The sequence below is a fragment of the Paramormyrops kingsleyae genome, chromosome 6, assembly GCF_048594095.1.
Source record: "Paramormyrops kingsleyae isolate MSU_618 chromosome 6, PKINGS_0.4, whole genome shotgun sequence".
NCBI lineage: Eukaryota > Metazoa > Chordata > Actinopteri > Osteoglossiformes > Mormyridae > Paramormyrops > Paramormyrops kingsleyae.
Window position 1 is genome coordinate 18,992,062 of NC_132802.1, and position 17,327 is coordinate 19,009,388.

Below are 17,327 nucleotides of genomic sequence, written 5' to 3' on the forward strand. Positions count from 1 at the left end.
ATCAATTCACTGGATGTTGCATGTTGAAGTAATATTCTCCAAAAACATCCATAATATCAGCGTATGGCTCAGCGGGCTGAGCCTCTGTGCCTGTGCTCAGAAGGTCACTGTTTTGAGTCCGGCCTCAGCACGTTTATGGGTCCTTGAGCAAGGCCCTTAACCCCCAGCTCCCAGGGTGCTGCTATGGGTGGCTGCCCTTTGCTGCCAAGCTCGCTCTTACCTCCAGATAACGAGTTGGGGGAGTGCAAAGAGAACTTCCCCATGTGGATCAATTATTATCATTAATGTCGGTGAAGTAAAGTAAAGATCCTGCCAGAAATGTTAGCCCAAATGACTCTGCATTACGGTGTCCAGCCTCTCCTTTTGCTAACGACCAAAGACAACAGGGTTCCCAACATAAAGACGAGGCTGAGAACCTCCATGTCCGCACAGAGAATAACCAGCAGCTTTTCATGTGTCAGTGCCTTGCCTCCTAAAACATACATGCAGTTCCCCCATCTACCATCAGTACACATTTTCTTTTTTCCACATTATGCTACTTTCTGTGAATCATTTGTCATTTGAAGGAGAAATACATAAAAATGAATGTCACTAACCAATACAGAGTTCATCCACATGCAATTATACTCAAGGAAACAGATATTTAATCACGTATGTCTCCAAATCACCTCTATGATATGCACTGTCATGGCAAGGTCACATTTGGATATACAAGCTAGGTCTTAACAGATGGATGTAACTAATATAGAAGACAGCGGGCAGCTCTGCCAAAGAGACCCAGGTGTGCTGCCAGGACGGATGCAGTTTCATCAGCAGCTGGGCAAACCAGACAGGGCACACTGCTTGTTTGCCTGAGGCCTGGATAAACACAACAGGGGTTTGCTGTTATTTCAGCTGCTCATGCAGTCCAGTGGCGTGTGACGGACCAAGGAGCGTTTTCAGGACCCAGAGCTGAGGCGGGAAAGATTATGGCTGGATGACAGTAAGCCTCAACCCCTAAGGCACCATTAGCTCATCACAAGAGTGCAATATTTAAAAACCCCGATGATCCCTGAAAATCCATTTTCATAAAATAAATAAAAAAAGCCCAGGTGCATGTTGTGTGTCTTTCGATCGAAGCCGAGTGATGGAGGGTTTTCTCTTCTGCAGCCGGCACTCAGAGAATATAATCAGTGATTTATCATTATTCATCATTGATAAAATGGGGCCTGTTGGGAAATTAGTGGGAGTGGGGGGGGCGGAATCTTCAGGTAAGCTTGGACCTTCAGGAACTCAATTTATTCTGTCAGTTATGCCAAACACTTCACATAATATCCATCTTTATAAGTGACTAAAATGTGAAACTGAGAATAATTGATAAATAAACTGTGAGTAATTTATCTGAGTATTGGCAGCCTTTAGACAAAAAAAACTACAAAATGATTAATGGCACAAATTTAAAAATCTCCTACCATATGAAGGTTCCACGAAATGTATTTTCTTTATCATTTGAAGTATTCACATTATATCTACGATTAAACCTTGGCTGCCTTCATTTTACGATTAAGATTATTAATCTATACGGTAATACTAGTTCCCGTTCCTTGTTTTCTCATGTCTCTGCACTTCTAATTCAAATTATTTCTATATTCGACCGGGTCCTTCAGAATATAACAAAATTCTGATCAGCCTCACAGATATATTTATACAAATTATAGATCAAGCAGCAGTGTCTCCTGTAGACATCTTAATTTTAAAGATTAATTAATACTTAAGATTATCAAACCCCTCCCCCCCCAAAAAAAAAATGGTGAAGTGAAGTAGGGCAGCCTCACTGCAAGGGCAAAAAATATTTTAGCCTCAGCCCACTGGATACTGATTGACACTGCTGACTTCTAACAAAATCACATGAGGGATGTCAAAGAGCAAAGTATAATTCATGGCCGGATGAAGCAGTGAACGCAGTGAACGCCTTGTTAGCAGAGTTATTGCTCCATTGGGTACATGTGGGCTAAACAGGAGATCAGATCCATGCCTGCATATAGATGATGGCTGAAAATCGATACATTGACAGAGTATTTAGTCCGCTGTGCATGTTTCACTCAGATGCAGTGCCCTGTGGTCCAGTGACTTGTAAGCTTATGCAAACTCACATGCGCACACACATCCTCCAGTGACACACTCATACTTAACAAATCAGAAAGTCTACTGACAGCAATGAAGACAGAGGCATTTTTAACCCTGTAAGAAAGAGACATAATCTCTCTTTTGCATGCTTTGCTTTAAAATGACGAAGGATCGTTTGTTATTCTATAGCACCTGCTTATTGGACGAATGCAACACGCGTTGACAACCAGCACTTCAGTTCCAGGAATATTGCTCCTCATCGGAATTGCTGGTTTCATTTGACAAATAATAATAACAAACAAAGAGTTATTTTTCAGGGGCAAAATATTTTCGGATAAAGTGTGCTTTTTTGGAGATTGCTATTTTATTTTGACTAGATTACCTCTTTTTATTGACCCACTGTATTCCCACTTCAAAACCATGTATATTTGCAAATGCGTGAGTATGTCGAACTTTTATATATGGAAGAGGTTGTGTAAAGCCGATTGTGTCATATAAACAACGTTTATTGGTGTCGGAGAGCGCGGTGAATGCCTCTCTGAATGTCTGAGGATTTCTAGTTAGCGCCTTTGAAGCAGGATTCCATCAGGCCAAAAAGTGGATGTAAGTTCATTAACAGAGCTTCCTTCTACAGTGTTCCCAGGACAAAATCAGAATAGGTGCAAAGATGTGAGGTCATATCACTGTCTGCTTCATCACTGTGACCGACATCAAGCTATTTTTTCCTGGAGACAGTGGGGATTTGGGCTCTCAAGGGGTTTCTGGTTGGACAGCCACATTATTATTAATTTGTGTGTAGAACCAGGACACCCAGCCATGAATTCTGCAATGTCACATGTCGAGCAGATATAGAACTAATGAAAGTGACATATCTGAAATGTACTGCAGATGGGCATTTTACAATAAGTGCACCACTGGTTTACAAATGACTCATGCGAGTTGACATTATTATTGGATCAGTTGACATTGTTGTCCCATTGTAAAATACTGCATGTATTGACACTTGCATTTTTTTCCAGTGTCTAAAAATAGATCGCCATGGAAACGCGAAGTATGGCACCGGCATGGCTGAAGCACTTGAGAGCAGCTGATGCAGCCTCTGCGCGGTGGGCTCTGCTGGCTTACGAGTGCAGCAGACAAAAGGATGGTGTTGAGAAAGATTGCCGCATTATCCGGTTTACTTTGACGCCTGGAGAAAAAAAAAAAATGCCTCCAGAGAGTGAATTACTGGCACTGTTTGACAGATAAGTGTGCAGGATTCAAGATTGCCATGAAAAACAAGTGCTGGCCTCTGACAGAAATGCCCATAGAACTGGGAAAGCCAGGTTTGAGAAAGATTGCCAAAGGACAGACAGAGGACTGCAGTCCACACCTCTCCAGCATCCAAATTATTACCTAAACACCCCCTCACCTCTCGCCCTACTTCACCAAGCTCAATCCATCATATCTATTGACAAGTATAGTAACACAGTGAAAAATGACAGCATTAATACCTCAGACACAGCAGTTAGATCTCCTGGCCTAAAAATGTCAGGCTAAGTGGTTTTACATCATACCTACAAGGTAGCAAAAAGTGGTTTCCATAGATACGTACCATAGAACACGGGTAGGTGATGACGGATGCCAGGGTGCGATAAACCATATATGTGCTTATTTTTATGAAGATGGATTTTTCATAAGAACAGCTTTATTTGGAAAGAGCGTCAAAACCCCTACAGTCTTTTGATGGCATCTGAGATGACATCTGTCTGTAATCTTGATAAAACTCTGCGATTACAATACCCATTCCGAGCTTGCATCTTTTCCCAGCAGATGAAAACGGATCAGGTTGGTAGAGAGTCTGGAAAGGTCAGGAAGAGGGTAGGGTCATGTTCGGCTGATTGCAATGCAGAGTGAATGTTGCTGTAACATTCAAATTAACAGCGCAGGACATTACTTAGTGAAAAACAGGACCTGATTGGTCAAGATATTTTACTGCCTAATACAGGCACAATATTCCTCCGGCTGCTCATTCCTTGACACCTGCAGTCCGCTGGTCCTCAGTTTATAGCTCGTTACCTCAAATGGAGGTGGAGGCTAAAACCAAGAAAGCAAAACCCCAGACATGCATCCAGCCAGAGAAACGTGTGAAAATTGTCTTTTTCAATAAAAGCTTCAGCAACGGAACAGAAGTGCACTTGCTACTTTCTCAATAATTTGCAATTTCCAGCATCTTCCTGTTGTATAAGTTTTTATTTTTGTGCACTTAATGATCTGTCTCCATCTATGCCTTACCATCGCTAGCTTATTGTAGAATACTGAGAAGGAAGGGGAAAGCAGAGAAAATACTGTGGAACAATTTTTATGCAGATAATTATTTTATTAAATCATGCAGTACCTTATACAGGCTGTTCCTGACTTGGAACCTTTTGTGAATTACGATAACTTGCACATATGACCAAAGTTCAAGAAAAGGAAATGCATATAAAAATTCATTTTGGATGACCGTATGCCCAGCAGCACGATGCTTCCTGGTACGCGCTCCACGCTGTAAGACTATTGCTGCACAGCAGCGCAACTCACCCAGCTAACACATCTTCCTCTCTCATTCTCATCCTAGTCCGACATATATCCATTTTGACATATGACCTGGCCAGTCATAAGTCAGGTAAAGTCTATACAAGCATGGGCATAAATTATGAGGAGGTGGGGGGGGAGAGGATTGTAACCCCCCCCCCCAATAATCAAAACCAGCCAATACAGCCCCCTGGACCTCCTAAAATGCGTGAAGACCTCAGCCCAAAGTTATGCCCTTGTGTACAAGGAGTACAGCGTATGCAAGAACTGATTCCTCCTATTGTACATACATCTTTGAGGTTTCAATAAATGCTCTTGAAGTTCAAAACACTAGGCGTTTCCCCTCACAATCCCCAGCACTGAGATATACCAGAGATGAAAAGCTAACTGTCCACACAAGCAGCTGAGTAACAATGTACAGAACCCATCTGCTCGCATTTGGCATTCGTGTCATTGAGGGGTGCAGTTCTGAGCGAGCTTCCCTTTCCACTAAAAATGCTACACAGCCCCACAAAATACTTCAGGATTATGTTTTAACCTTTTAGAAAGCCATGTCCTAAAATAAGATCATGTACATTTGCTGCAGTGTGTGCAAAATGACCCATTCTAGACCTCAGTAGCATAATTAGTCAAAACACGACTGTATGATATAAATCCAGAGCTGACAGGTTAGTGCCTGAATTATTACTGTCTCCTGTGTGGTGAAATGCTATGGAAAAGCCAGCAGATTAGGGTGAAGAACAGCGACACTGGCAATGCAGTGCATAGACTATGAATTAAACTATGACTATATGTGGTCATGTGTTCAACCCTTTCAGCGTCCATCACCCAAAATGCACCAGTTGCCACATTGTTATGGTTAACTGGCTACTAATAGCCCTGATACAGGCTTTCCAGATGGATCTAGATTAATCAACCATGTCTGGGAAGCAACAATGAACATCTGGTTACAGTTTCTGGCTGTCAGTGAACATCTGGTGACAGTTTCCTAGTATCAGTCACTTCTCCATCGGCGGCATACACTAGGCTGTATAATTACTTAATAAATCTGTCCTTTGATAAGTGACATGAACTGAGAAAGACTAAGAGAAAAAGAATTCTTTGCATTACATACCTTACTTCAGTGTAGATATGTTTGTTCCTGTTCAGACTAAGGCTGTGGTTCTAAGATACACATACTTACCTATAACATCTCCTCACTGATTCATTCATACCTCCACTCTGCTCCCTCACTCACATTCTTTCCTCACTGAGCTGCTCCAGTCCCTCCATACTAATTCTTACTCAATCACCTTCCATCGCTCATAAATTCACTTGTGTTCTCACTTTGTCATCCCTCTTTTTACTGTAGCTAATGCCTGTAACACCAACAATTACCAATCTGACATATAATCTATTTATGTCATTTTATGTACGTTTTTAAAATCAATGAAATAGCTGTTTATGCAACACTTGTCTACAGAGGTCACCCCCCGTCTTAATGAAAAAACTCCACTCAGATCTCATAAAGACAGTCACTGACGTTGGCCCTGTTATCTCAAGCCCAGTGTTGGTCCTTTTGTTGCATTTAAATAGTTATTTTCATGAAACATATGAAAGATTTTCTAGCTCATTCTTTCAATAGGCATATCGACCTTTGTGCAACTCCTCATGATCCCATCATTAAAGTTCATTTGACCTCATAGCGTAACAACATGGTAACACTTTGTCACTATTCTGTTGTTTGAGAACAGCCGCCTTCAGTGTGCTAATAAACGGCGCTGTTTTTATCTCTGGCCCTCACTGGTGAAGTAAGCCATGTCAGTATGTGTACCAACTTAGCCATTAATCTCTTCTTAATCTTGAATTTATCGTAACTGAGTGTAATGTCTGTGGTCTCCCAAGAAGAAAATTACTATTTTGTTTCAAGATATTTGTTTTAGCTGTTGACCATACCACACCACACCATACCATACCATACCACACCACACCACACCATACCATACCATACCATACCATACCACACCATACCATACCATACCATACCATACCATACCTCTTTAGTCTAAAACAGGAATAAATACGTTTCCTTACATCAGTGAAAAGACGTCCACTGCAATGGACATAAATGAATGGGTGGGGTCTCAGGAGGATATCATACCTCACCATATCACACCATACCATACCACACCACACCATACCTCACCATATCACACCATATCACACCAAACCATACCACACCACACCATACCTCACCATATCACACCATATCACACCATACCATACCACACCACACCATACCTCACCATATCACACCATATCACACCAAACCATACCACACCACACCATACCTCACCATATCACACCATATCACACCAAACCATACCACACCACACCATACCTCACCATATCACACCATATCACACCAAACCATACCACACCACACCATACCTCACCATATCACACCATATCACACCAAATCATACCACACCACACCATACCTCACCATATCACACCAAACCATACCACACCACACCATACCTCACCATATCACACCATATCACACCAAACCATACCACACCACACCATACCTCACCATATCACACCAAACCATACCACACCACACCATACCTCACCATATCACACCATATCACACCAAACCATACCATACCACACCATATCACACCAAACCATACCACACCATATCACACCAAACCATACCACACCATACCACACCATATCACACCAAACCATACCACACCATACCACACCATATCACACCAAACCATACCACACCACACCATATCACACCAAACCATACCACACCACACCATACCACACCATACCACACCATATCACACCAAACCATACCATACCATACTATACCATACCACACCATACCACACCATATCACACCAAACCATACCATACCATACTATACCACACCACACCATGCGATATATCACATAGCTCCATATGTTGTGTAATGTTATGTGCATCATATGCAATATTTAGTCATTTTTAATCATGCTTTGGATGTATTGACTCATTATATACAAAGGGATATTCAGATATAACAAATATAAATTGCTTCAGCAGGTCAAAAGAAACTTAAATCCTTTCGAAATCTCTTTTGAGATATTTTGATAGAGAGCAGCCCTGAGCGGGGCTGGACTTACCCTCTGTTGGCGATGTCTTCAGCCGCCTGCAGAGCCCATCTATGTCCCCATAGTCTTCCTGGATTTTGGTGACAGCCTCCAAACCCCGCAGCTCCATGAGGGAGCGCAGCTCCATGAGGGAGCAGCCGAATTCGCTCCCATGGATGGTCTTGTTTCTTTGGTTCTTTTCATGGAAGTCACTGTTGGTCATTTCCCCCATTGTGGCCAGTATTGCTTTCAATTCAGTTTTACTCAGAAGCAGACAGGAAGGTTACAAAAAAAAAGCCGATGACTCTGATTTGATCAGCGAGAAATCCTTAATCCAGATTTAGAGCTGGATGGAGGAGAGAATCCAGTAAAGGCCGTGGAGCTAAGAGGAAGGATCCCCCTGCTTTAGGAGAAGAAGGCATAAGACCATCCAGGTGCTCTGAAGCCGTCTAGCTGAGTCTTGCTCTCAGGGTTGCAGTCCAGCACCGCTACGCTTGTACCTGCCCATTCTGCTGCTCTGGCGCTGCAGCTACCTACATGTTAACACCCTCCATCATTCCTTCAGAGAGAGGAACAGAGAGAGAGACACACAGAGAGTCAATCACAGCATTAGCGTCACAGCCATTGAACAGCAATGGTCACAGGACTATGGCTACACTCATAGAGGTCCCTGGCACCAGCACGGCAGCGTGGAGACCCGCGTGGAGACCTGTTAAACCTCACCATCGGTACCAGTGAGTTAGTGTGAAACCGTGAGCAGCACACGACTGACTGCAGCAGATGACCTGCCCTGCTTTGATCAGCCCCTGGAGCCAGTGTTTAATAAGGCAGCTCATGAATATCAGAGCCTTGCAAGACAAAATGTTACTCTGGTTTAGCGTTGCGTGCGTTTCAGACGGCAGCCGCGAAATCAAAGGGGCTCACTGCTGTTCACATAAACATTGCTTACGTACTGGTGCTGGAAAACGTGATCACTGGTGGAGTGATTGATACTTGGCTTTGATGACTGTTTAGTGAGTGATACCAAGATCAATAAGGTCAATATCCTCCTGATTGCCCAATTAAAACTAGAGGAAATGGACTTAACTATGCAAAGCACATATGTGCATTAAAGAGTCACACGTCGAGTTTAAAAACTTGACCAAACATTTACTCTCACCATCTCCACCACATGGATTTCACACAAAATAAAAACGTGCACACTGTCCAGTCTTCATATCTGCCCCTTTAATGCATTACATTGGGAATATTTATAAATTACAAACTCCATAAGATCCTTCATATTAATATCACCACAGGGATCATCAAAATAAATTCACAGCACAAACAGCAAGCCTACTAGCTTAATGGCCCGTAATAACATCCCCAATGAAGTGGCCAATATATTTATTATTCAGCTGGAAAGACAACACAAAATAATCGACAAATCAGTTTGCTAAGTGATCACACTAATTCGGAAAAACTTACAGTATATTTGAATTATGATATAAAATTATTTGATGTTACCCGTGATCCATTTTTGCAATGCCACTGTAGACTAATGTTTCCACACAAAATGCTACCCTTCATCTCGTTTTTTTCTCATTCTTATTTCTTCTTTCTCTTCATTTGCATTTTTTTTATTTGTTAGCCTCTCACTCATGTCTCATGTATCTCATAATAAAGAAACAAAATAAGAAAAAAAAATGCCAGAACATGGGCATGTTTATCAGTCTGCGTTCTGCCAGCATCATACGGATGTTTCTGTCTGTACTGGTGACTTTGGTTTCATTTGCGCCTGTTTGCAGAGGTCTGAACATTTCACGATCTAGGAGATATTTTGTTTCCTGTAGAGACACGAGGTCTTAATTACCCTGGATAATTAGGCTTTTAATCACTGTAGCTCACTATTTGATAGAAAGGGAATTATTTGTTTTTCATTATAAAGAAATTAGACCATGGAAAAACAGTATTAAGATTAAGATGCACTTTATTGATCCCAGGGGAAAATTCTGGAATCTATGAATCCCAGCCAGTTTTATTGTAATCATTATTTAGCCAGATGTACCATCAAAGAGCAGTCCGTGGGGGAGCTCTCTGAGACTTCTCCCTAACGTGAGTAAAATGTCTGCAGGGTGTTTAATGATTCTGCAACCTTATTTAGAATAAATCAGACACTGTTTTTCCTACATTTTTCTTGTCATAGCTGGTGCTTTCACATGCACTGAATTGAATTTCATGTCACACGTAACCATCTCATATTATAGCTCTATAAGCAACAAGCCAGAATTCACAGACAGATATTTTTGATACATAAGAGGTACAGACCACGGTTTTTCATTCCTTTTTCCTGGGATCTGTTTCAGGCGCTCAGGTTTACTGACACGCTGGACGTTATGGTGAAGGGGGGGGGGGCAAAAAAAGACGACCCGAGAGCAGAGGCAAGCGGCCACGCAGGAGACGGGTTACGCGTCGCTCATTATAGACATCGGTCTGATTCCGTCTGATTTGAGAGCATTTACCCTTTCTGCATTTGCAGTGCCTGAACATTACTGTTATAATACAGGGCAGCGCAGCAAGGCCTTCAGAACAGGAGTACATTTGCCCTTAAGCCCATGTCTATGTGGCCACTCATCCACACAGAGATGAACATGCACCATCGCTGCAGGATAAATTCACAGCAGAAACAGTGAGCCCTAGTGGCTTAATGCGCCATAATAACATCCCCAATGAAGTGGCCAAATGACGTGTAGTGAGGAATTGAGTGCATTATAAAAACCGTATATTCATCCATCCAGCCTTCTTCTATTCTGGTCAGGATGGGGGGGGGGGGGGGGGTGAGCGGTGAACAGACCAATAGAAATGCATTAATTATTCATTTTGCTATAATCCATACACAATTACATGAGGAACCATAGAACAGGAAGTTCAAGGAAGGAATTTTCCAGAGACAAGCACATCACAGTAATTACAGCTAAAGCTGAACTTCAAGAAGATACTGAAAAATTCATAAAATTACAGAGCACCCTGGGATGATCCCATATGGACCACAGCCACCAGACATTTATTATAATATTGCAATAAAGAAAAATATGTATCAGAATTAGGATAATTTGAAGTAACTGGTGAAGGGTTGCCGGAGTAAATTCTAAATCAACCCTACAAAGACCATCTCTGCAGAATGAAACGGAAGATTAGATGATGACAAGAATCTGGTCAACAGTGAGGACATATCGATCAATGCTGAAGAGCGTGAGAGGTGAACTTGTACCCATTGTGGTGACGGCTCACATACTTATGATAATAAACAATAGTTGACATATTTGTGATCTTTTTTAGGGTTGTTTATTTTCTATTTTCTAGGATTGTTTTTCTCAGCCAGTGAAACGACAGCTTGATTGTCTACGAATCAGAAAAGTGAGTCCTGACAACAGACATGGAGCCCATTGATGGATTTGACTTTATAGTCCTCTCTAAATAAGCCTCACTGCATCACCACTGCTCATCCTTGCTGTTTTATTAGAATATCAGCACAGCATGGAGACAATAACCTTGCATCTAATGGACTCCTACACAGAAAAAAGGAACACTGATCTGTTGTCACCCAATTGTATTTATCAGTCAAACAAAATGGCTTTCCTGCATCTCCTGGGCATCTATTACAATCCACATTCCCTGCAGGTATGGCTGCTTCCTCTCTGTCATCTGAGGTCTGTGGGTCCTCTAATCTGTCTTCATTTAGACCAAGTGCAAATCCACACTCAGGAAGAGTGGTGAGTCACATGGGAGAAAGCAGCGTGATGATCTTGCCTGTTCTGGTAGGAAGCTGAGAGATTTCGAATCCAGGAGGAATCATGACTCACAGCTGAGAAAGCAGCATGGATTCACACTGCATTTCCATAAAGGGGAAAACACTGTAAATTATTTAGGATGGTTACCATTTTGAAATTTATTTTTAACATAAATTACCCCTGCAACTTAAATTTAACGTGATGTAGTCAGGCTCTGCGGAGCCCTGGCAATACTGCAAAAGTCATGGGAAAAATAATTAATTCGCTATGCCGCAAAAAGACCATAAAGCGGACTCAGTGAGGAAACAGCTCCGATGTGGACTTTGTCTCGCATAGTAAGTCACTTGAGCATACAAATTACCTCCAGAACATCATGTCTTGGCTCTAGGGCATTTCCAGCATATCTCACCAATATATTTCTAGTTATATAATTTAGACTATACACAATGGAATATGAGCAAGGTCTACAAATGGTCTATTTTTTTTATCAACCCCCATTATTATTGAGGAATTTATGATAATCACTTCCTGTCATATGACACAATGCACGCAATTGTGCTGCTCAATCTTAATATGTCAGCGCTGTTCATTTCATCATATCACGTCATTTTTGTATATGTTCGGTCTGTTCGCCGTTCTAAGCCAACTGGTTAGCATCCCAAGCCCCCTAATGTAAGAGGGAAATCTACGCATTATCATTAGACAGCAGACAAAGAAAATGAGTACAGAGGTTCTACGTCACTGAATGCGATGTCACCAATCAAACAGGTCATGTGTGATACAGCAGGCAGTTCCTTCATAAACTTGGTGGAGCAGCTAAACCATTCGTGACCGAAACGCTCCCTAAAGTCAGGCATCGCCCTCGTTGCCCAGAAGTCTGTTAGAGATGCAGAAAGATTCTGCAGTTTTTACACCGCAGCGTGAATATTATCAATAATTAACAGTTAAAGAAGACATACATTTCCTGCTTGATGCTTTGCCATCCATCCATCCATCCATGGAGGCAGCATGGGGCTCAGTGGGGTAAGCCTCTGTACCTGTGAAGGGAAGGTCACCGGTCTGAGCCCGGCCTTAGCCAAATAGTCATGTCTCTGGGCCCCTGAGCGAGGCCCTTAACCCCCAGCTCCATGGGGGCCGCTGCAGGTGGCTGCCCATTGCTGCCAAGCTCGCCCTCACCTACATGTGTGTCATGGAGGGCAAGATGGACAAGAAGAGAATTTCCCCACAAGGGATCAACGAAGTGTCATTGCTATCATCCATCCATCCATTCAAGTAGAGTGAGACCATTTCAACAGCACAGCTCTGTAGCCATGCCAGTGCAGGACAATGGGAAGTAACCCTCACGCTGTGCTGTCAAGATGAGTTTATCCAGGCAAGCACAGCCAAGACTTGGGTATGTAGTCTGGGGTGGGAGAGCGCAGGGCGAGTAGGTGGCAGACTGGATGTCAGGGATGTCGGACACACTTTCTGCATATCTAACAGGGCTGGATCCTACTGCAGCCCCCAGGCTAAACGTGCCTAATGACTATGAAGAAATGACAAACTTTTCAGCACATCAGTTTCCTCTGCCGCTCTCATAGACTCATATTCAGACGCACAAGGCAGTGTAGCCTGTCCTTGCTTCCTCAAGTTAATGCCTCAAATAGCCCCTCACAGAATGGGCTTCAAATCAGAACAATAAGCAACAGTGTCATCATTCAGATTTCTGTGTAGACACTCTTCATATTTACACCTTAAGTTGTTTTGATCACAAAAAAGGCGTCCGGTACTCACACACACAAACACACACACAACACAGGCTAAGCTAATGTCAGTTGCCACTGATTATCAGACTGTAATGTAGAATATTCAAGCCCAGTATACTTTACAAAAAAACTGAAAGAAAACCTACAACCAGACACCACTATTTGCTCAAATGCCACTACTATACTAATTGCTTTGTCAATGTTATCATTTTCCTCTAACTAACCCTAAATGTAAAATTCTTACACTTCAGAAGCTGAACTCTGACCACCTATCAGGTAAAACATTCTTGGTTCCACAACATCTTTTACTTTTACTGTTACTTATGTTTCTCTGTATTTGCCTTTTTAAGCCGTTTCTCTTATTTCTTTTAGGATACTTGGCATTGTCCTCTTCCGGCACACGAAAGCACAGCGTTCCAATGGACAGTGCTGACTCCTCATACTCCCTCATACTCCCTCATTTTTTGAGTCTGGTTCCTGCTATTGGCTCATGTAGATGGAATTTGCATTTTCCACAGACTCGCAAGGGTTTTTCTCTGAGTGCTCCAAAGGCATGAGTCTGTTCTAGATCAAGTACTTTAGTATGTGCATATGAGCCCTGTGATAGATTGGGGGTCCTATGAAAGGTCGGCCCTGTTCTCCCTGGAATGGTCTCACAGAAACAGTCCACTTGGTAAATGGTCATGGAAGATTGATGTATGGAATTATCCAGTTTACAACATTATTGCTTCGCCCCCCCACTGTCTGCCCGTTTGGCTGCAAGATCAAGCCAGGATACTGGAAGTCTTGGCTCCTGGTAAAGCTGCTACTGTCAAAAACATTGTTTATCACCCCTCTCCCATAGGGAAATGTGTGCAGATGGCTGCATTGATTTGGGGACTGGTCCCTTGTGTACAGTCTCTAACAAATGCCGTATAGTTGAATGTGCACACAATGACCACCTAACCACCAGTCTTACACTGCAAGAACTGAATCCAGCCCGACGAGATACCAGCAGGTCGTGAAAATGTTCAATGGTACAAAGTCATGTAACGGTCACATGTGTGTCAGGCTTTTTTGTGCCTTTGCCCCCTATTTCCCAGAAACAATCACTAAGAGACGTCTCTTTGAGCCCTGACTCTAGCTGCCTCCTGTCAATCCACTGCCCAAGTAACTTATAGATTATACAGATCATAGTGCACATCATGATTTGGTAAATGAAACACCAGAAATACTTTAAATACACCAGCACACAAAGATGCCTTGCAGAAAAACTCCCTCTTTTTTGTTGCCATAAAATGAATAAATAATATCATGCCAAAGATGTTATAAAAAACCCCTAATGCAAAGTCATGGGGGCTCTGGAGCTAGGTAGGGCTACACCCTGGATGGGAATCCAGTGCACTGCAAACCTACCTCGCCTGAATTAATAAACCCTTAATGCAAAGTCATGGGGCTCTGGAGCTAAGTAGGGCTACACCCTGGATGGGAATCCAGTGCACTGCAAACCTACCTCGCCTGAATTAATAAACCCCTAATGCAAAGTCATGGGGGCTCTGGAGCTAGGTAGGGCTACACCCTGGATGGGAATCCAGTGCACTGCAAACCTACCTCGCCTGAATTAATAAACCCCTAATGCAGAGTCACGGGGGCTCTGGAGCTAGGTAGGGCTACACCCTGGATGGGAATCCAGTGCACTGCAAACCTACCTCGCCTGAATTAATAAACCCCTAATGCAGAGTCACGGGGGCTCTAGAGCTAGGTAGGGCTACACCCTGGATGGGAATCCAGTGCACTGTAAACCTACCTCGCCTGAATGAATAAACCCATAATGCAGAGTCACAGGGGCTCTGGAGTTAGGTAGGGCTACACCCTGGATGGGAATCCAGTGCACTGCAAACCTACCTCGCCTGAATTAATAAACCCCTAATGCAGAGTCACAGGGGCTCTGGAGCTAGGTAGGGCTACACCCTGGATGGGAATCCAGTGCACTGCAAACCTACCTCGCCTGAATTAATAAACCCCTAATGCAGAGTCACGGGGGCTCTAGAGCTAGGTAGGGCTACACCCTGGATGGGAATCCAGTGCACTGTAAACCTACCTCGCCTGACTGAATAAACCCGTAATGCAGAGTCACAGGGGCTCTGGAGTTAGGTAGGGCTACACCCTGGATGGGAATCCAGTGCACTGCAAACCTACCTCGCCTGAATGAATAAACCCCTAATGCAGAGTCACAGGGGCTCTGGAGCTAGGTAGGGCTACACCCTGGATGGGAATCCAGTGCACTGCAAACCTACCTCACCTGAATGAATCAACTCCTAATGATAGTGTTTTGCTCTGTGCCCTCCTTCTCCTGCATATATACCCTCAGCTACATCCAGGCATCTGCCAATCAACTGTATCCAGGGATAGAATGAAAAATTTTAGCTGAATCTCGTTTTCTATATTCAATTGTATCTCATTGCCCCACTTCCAGCAACTGGATCACCTGAACAATGACCACTACCCCTAGTTTTCATCATATATAATATATAATCATGAATAATTATATTATAGAAAGTGAGATTTGCAGACACGTCCCAAAATCTCTGTGCTCATTTGAGCCATTCTGTCCTCATATAGGCGTTTATTCGCTTTTCGCTAATTCCGCATTTCTTCACGCCTCCCTTGTCCTATTATTAGCATTGATGATATCTGACTGATTGACTGGCAACGGCAAATGGTTTCCAAGGTGACACGTAGCTGTGCTGAGGCACCCCTGGCTATTTAACACGCCTCCTGAACCTTGGTGTGTGGGACCAGCATGGGCAGAATGTGCCCTAAGCCACTGAGACTGTCGAACCCACAGCATGACAATTTGGAAACAGCCTGTAACCAAAGACATCTTCAGCTGTCCTTCCTCTCACTGTATTTTTAGCAATAGCTAGATGGCAATGGTAAGTATACTGAGACGTAGGTGTTTTTAACCATCCATTTCTAAAATATCTACTTGACAGATTTTTTTTCCCGCATTTCTGATCAAACTGAAAGAAATATTGCAAAAGAGATACGTTTGTTTAAAATTATTTATTTTAACTGTCACACCTACCCTGGGGTCAAATGTCAGGCTTTTCTCATAGTGACATAATTATCGTACGAGTGTGTAAGAGTTACAATAATATTTAAGTTATAAATGTGCCATCAAAAGCTGCATGAAAAAAAATTCGCGTGATAAACCGAATTGGGAAGATGTTCAGGTGCATGTACCTGAGCACATTTAACAATCGCTAAGTCTACTTAGCAAAGCAATTGAGTACCCCGAGTTCATAACCTTCCTGTCAATACAACAACATAGCCACCATCTATTAAAGGAATTACAAAATGTAGCATGCAATAATAAAATATACAAGCATACTTACCTAGCTTGCCCACTGTATCAGTTACATTCTAATCCAGTATATGAGGGGCAGTGTGTTGAGAATCTGTGCCCGGGAGCAGTAGGTCGTCAGATCATATCACATAGTCGGAGCGATTACATCACTGGACCCTTGAGCAAGACCCTTAATCCAAATTGCCCCAGGGCCAGGCTGCCCCTCCTTTCTCAATTGTGCATCACCTTGGGTAAAAGCATCCACTAAGCTAATAGTATATTGTCTGCAAAAGTATTTTCCAATAAACAAAAATACAAGCTCATCCTACCCTTGAAAGGGCTCTCTTCTTATTTTGATGCATTTTATTTCCATGTCCCGGCAGGACAGAGGTGGCAGGGTCGCATGTTATTTGCACTTGCTGTGGTTCCCTCCGTTTTGGCTGCTTGGGACAAGTAACAACGAACAAAACAGCTGCTGGTTTGAGCGCCGGCTGGGTGTTGGTCAGTGCCCACTCACTCCCACGTCCGCAGCCTGCCAGTCCCCAGTGTGGGCACATAGCAAGAGAGGGCTGCTTATCAACTGCGTGCCACTTTTACATTACAAGCATAGAGCCGATAAGGAGGGAGGTAGAATTAGCTTTCTCCTGTATTAAGGTTTTTGTATGTTGCAAGTGGACCGACAGCCTCCTTTGCAAAA

General features: G+C 42.9%; 1 protein-coding gene across 6 annotated transcripts in view; it reads right to left on the reverse strand.

Moving 5' to 3' along the window:
• LOC111840344 (plasma membrane calcium-transporting ATPase 2-like) overlaps positions 1 to 17,327 on the reverse strand; it is a 64,082-nt gene that overhangs the window by 34,106 nt on the left and 12,649 nt on the right. For 5 of the 6 annotated variants that reach the window (XR_002837387.2, XM_023805065.2, XM_023805070.2 and 2 more), the window contains exon 2: positions 7,821 to 8,346. Coding sequence is in view for 5 of the 6 variants with exons in the window: in XM_023805065.2 (XP_023660833.2) it covers positions 7,821 to 8,019 (199 nt within the window). In the remaining variant the exon portion in view is untranslated. Of the gene's footprint in view, positions 1 to 7,820; positions 8,347 to 16,679; positions 17,090 to 17,327 lie in introns of those variants that run through there. The other variant, XM_023805067.2, reaches the window with a different exon arrangement.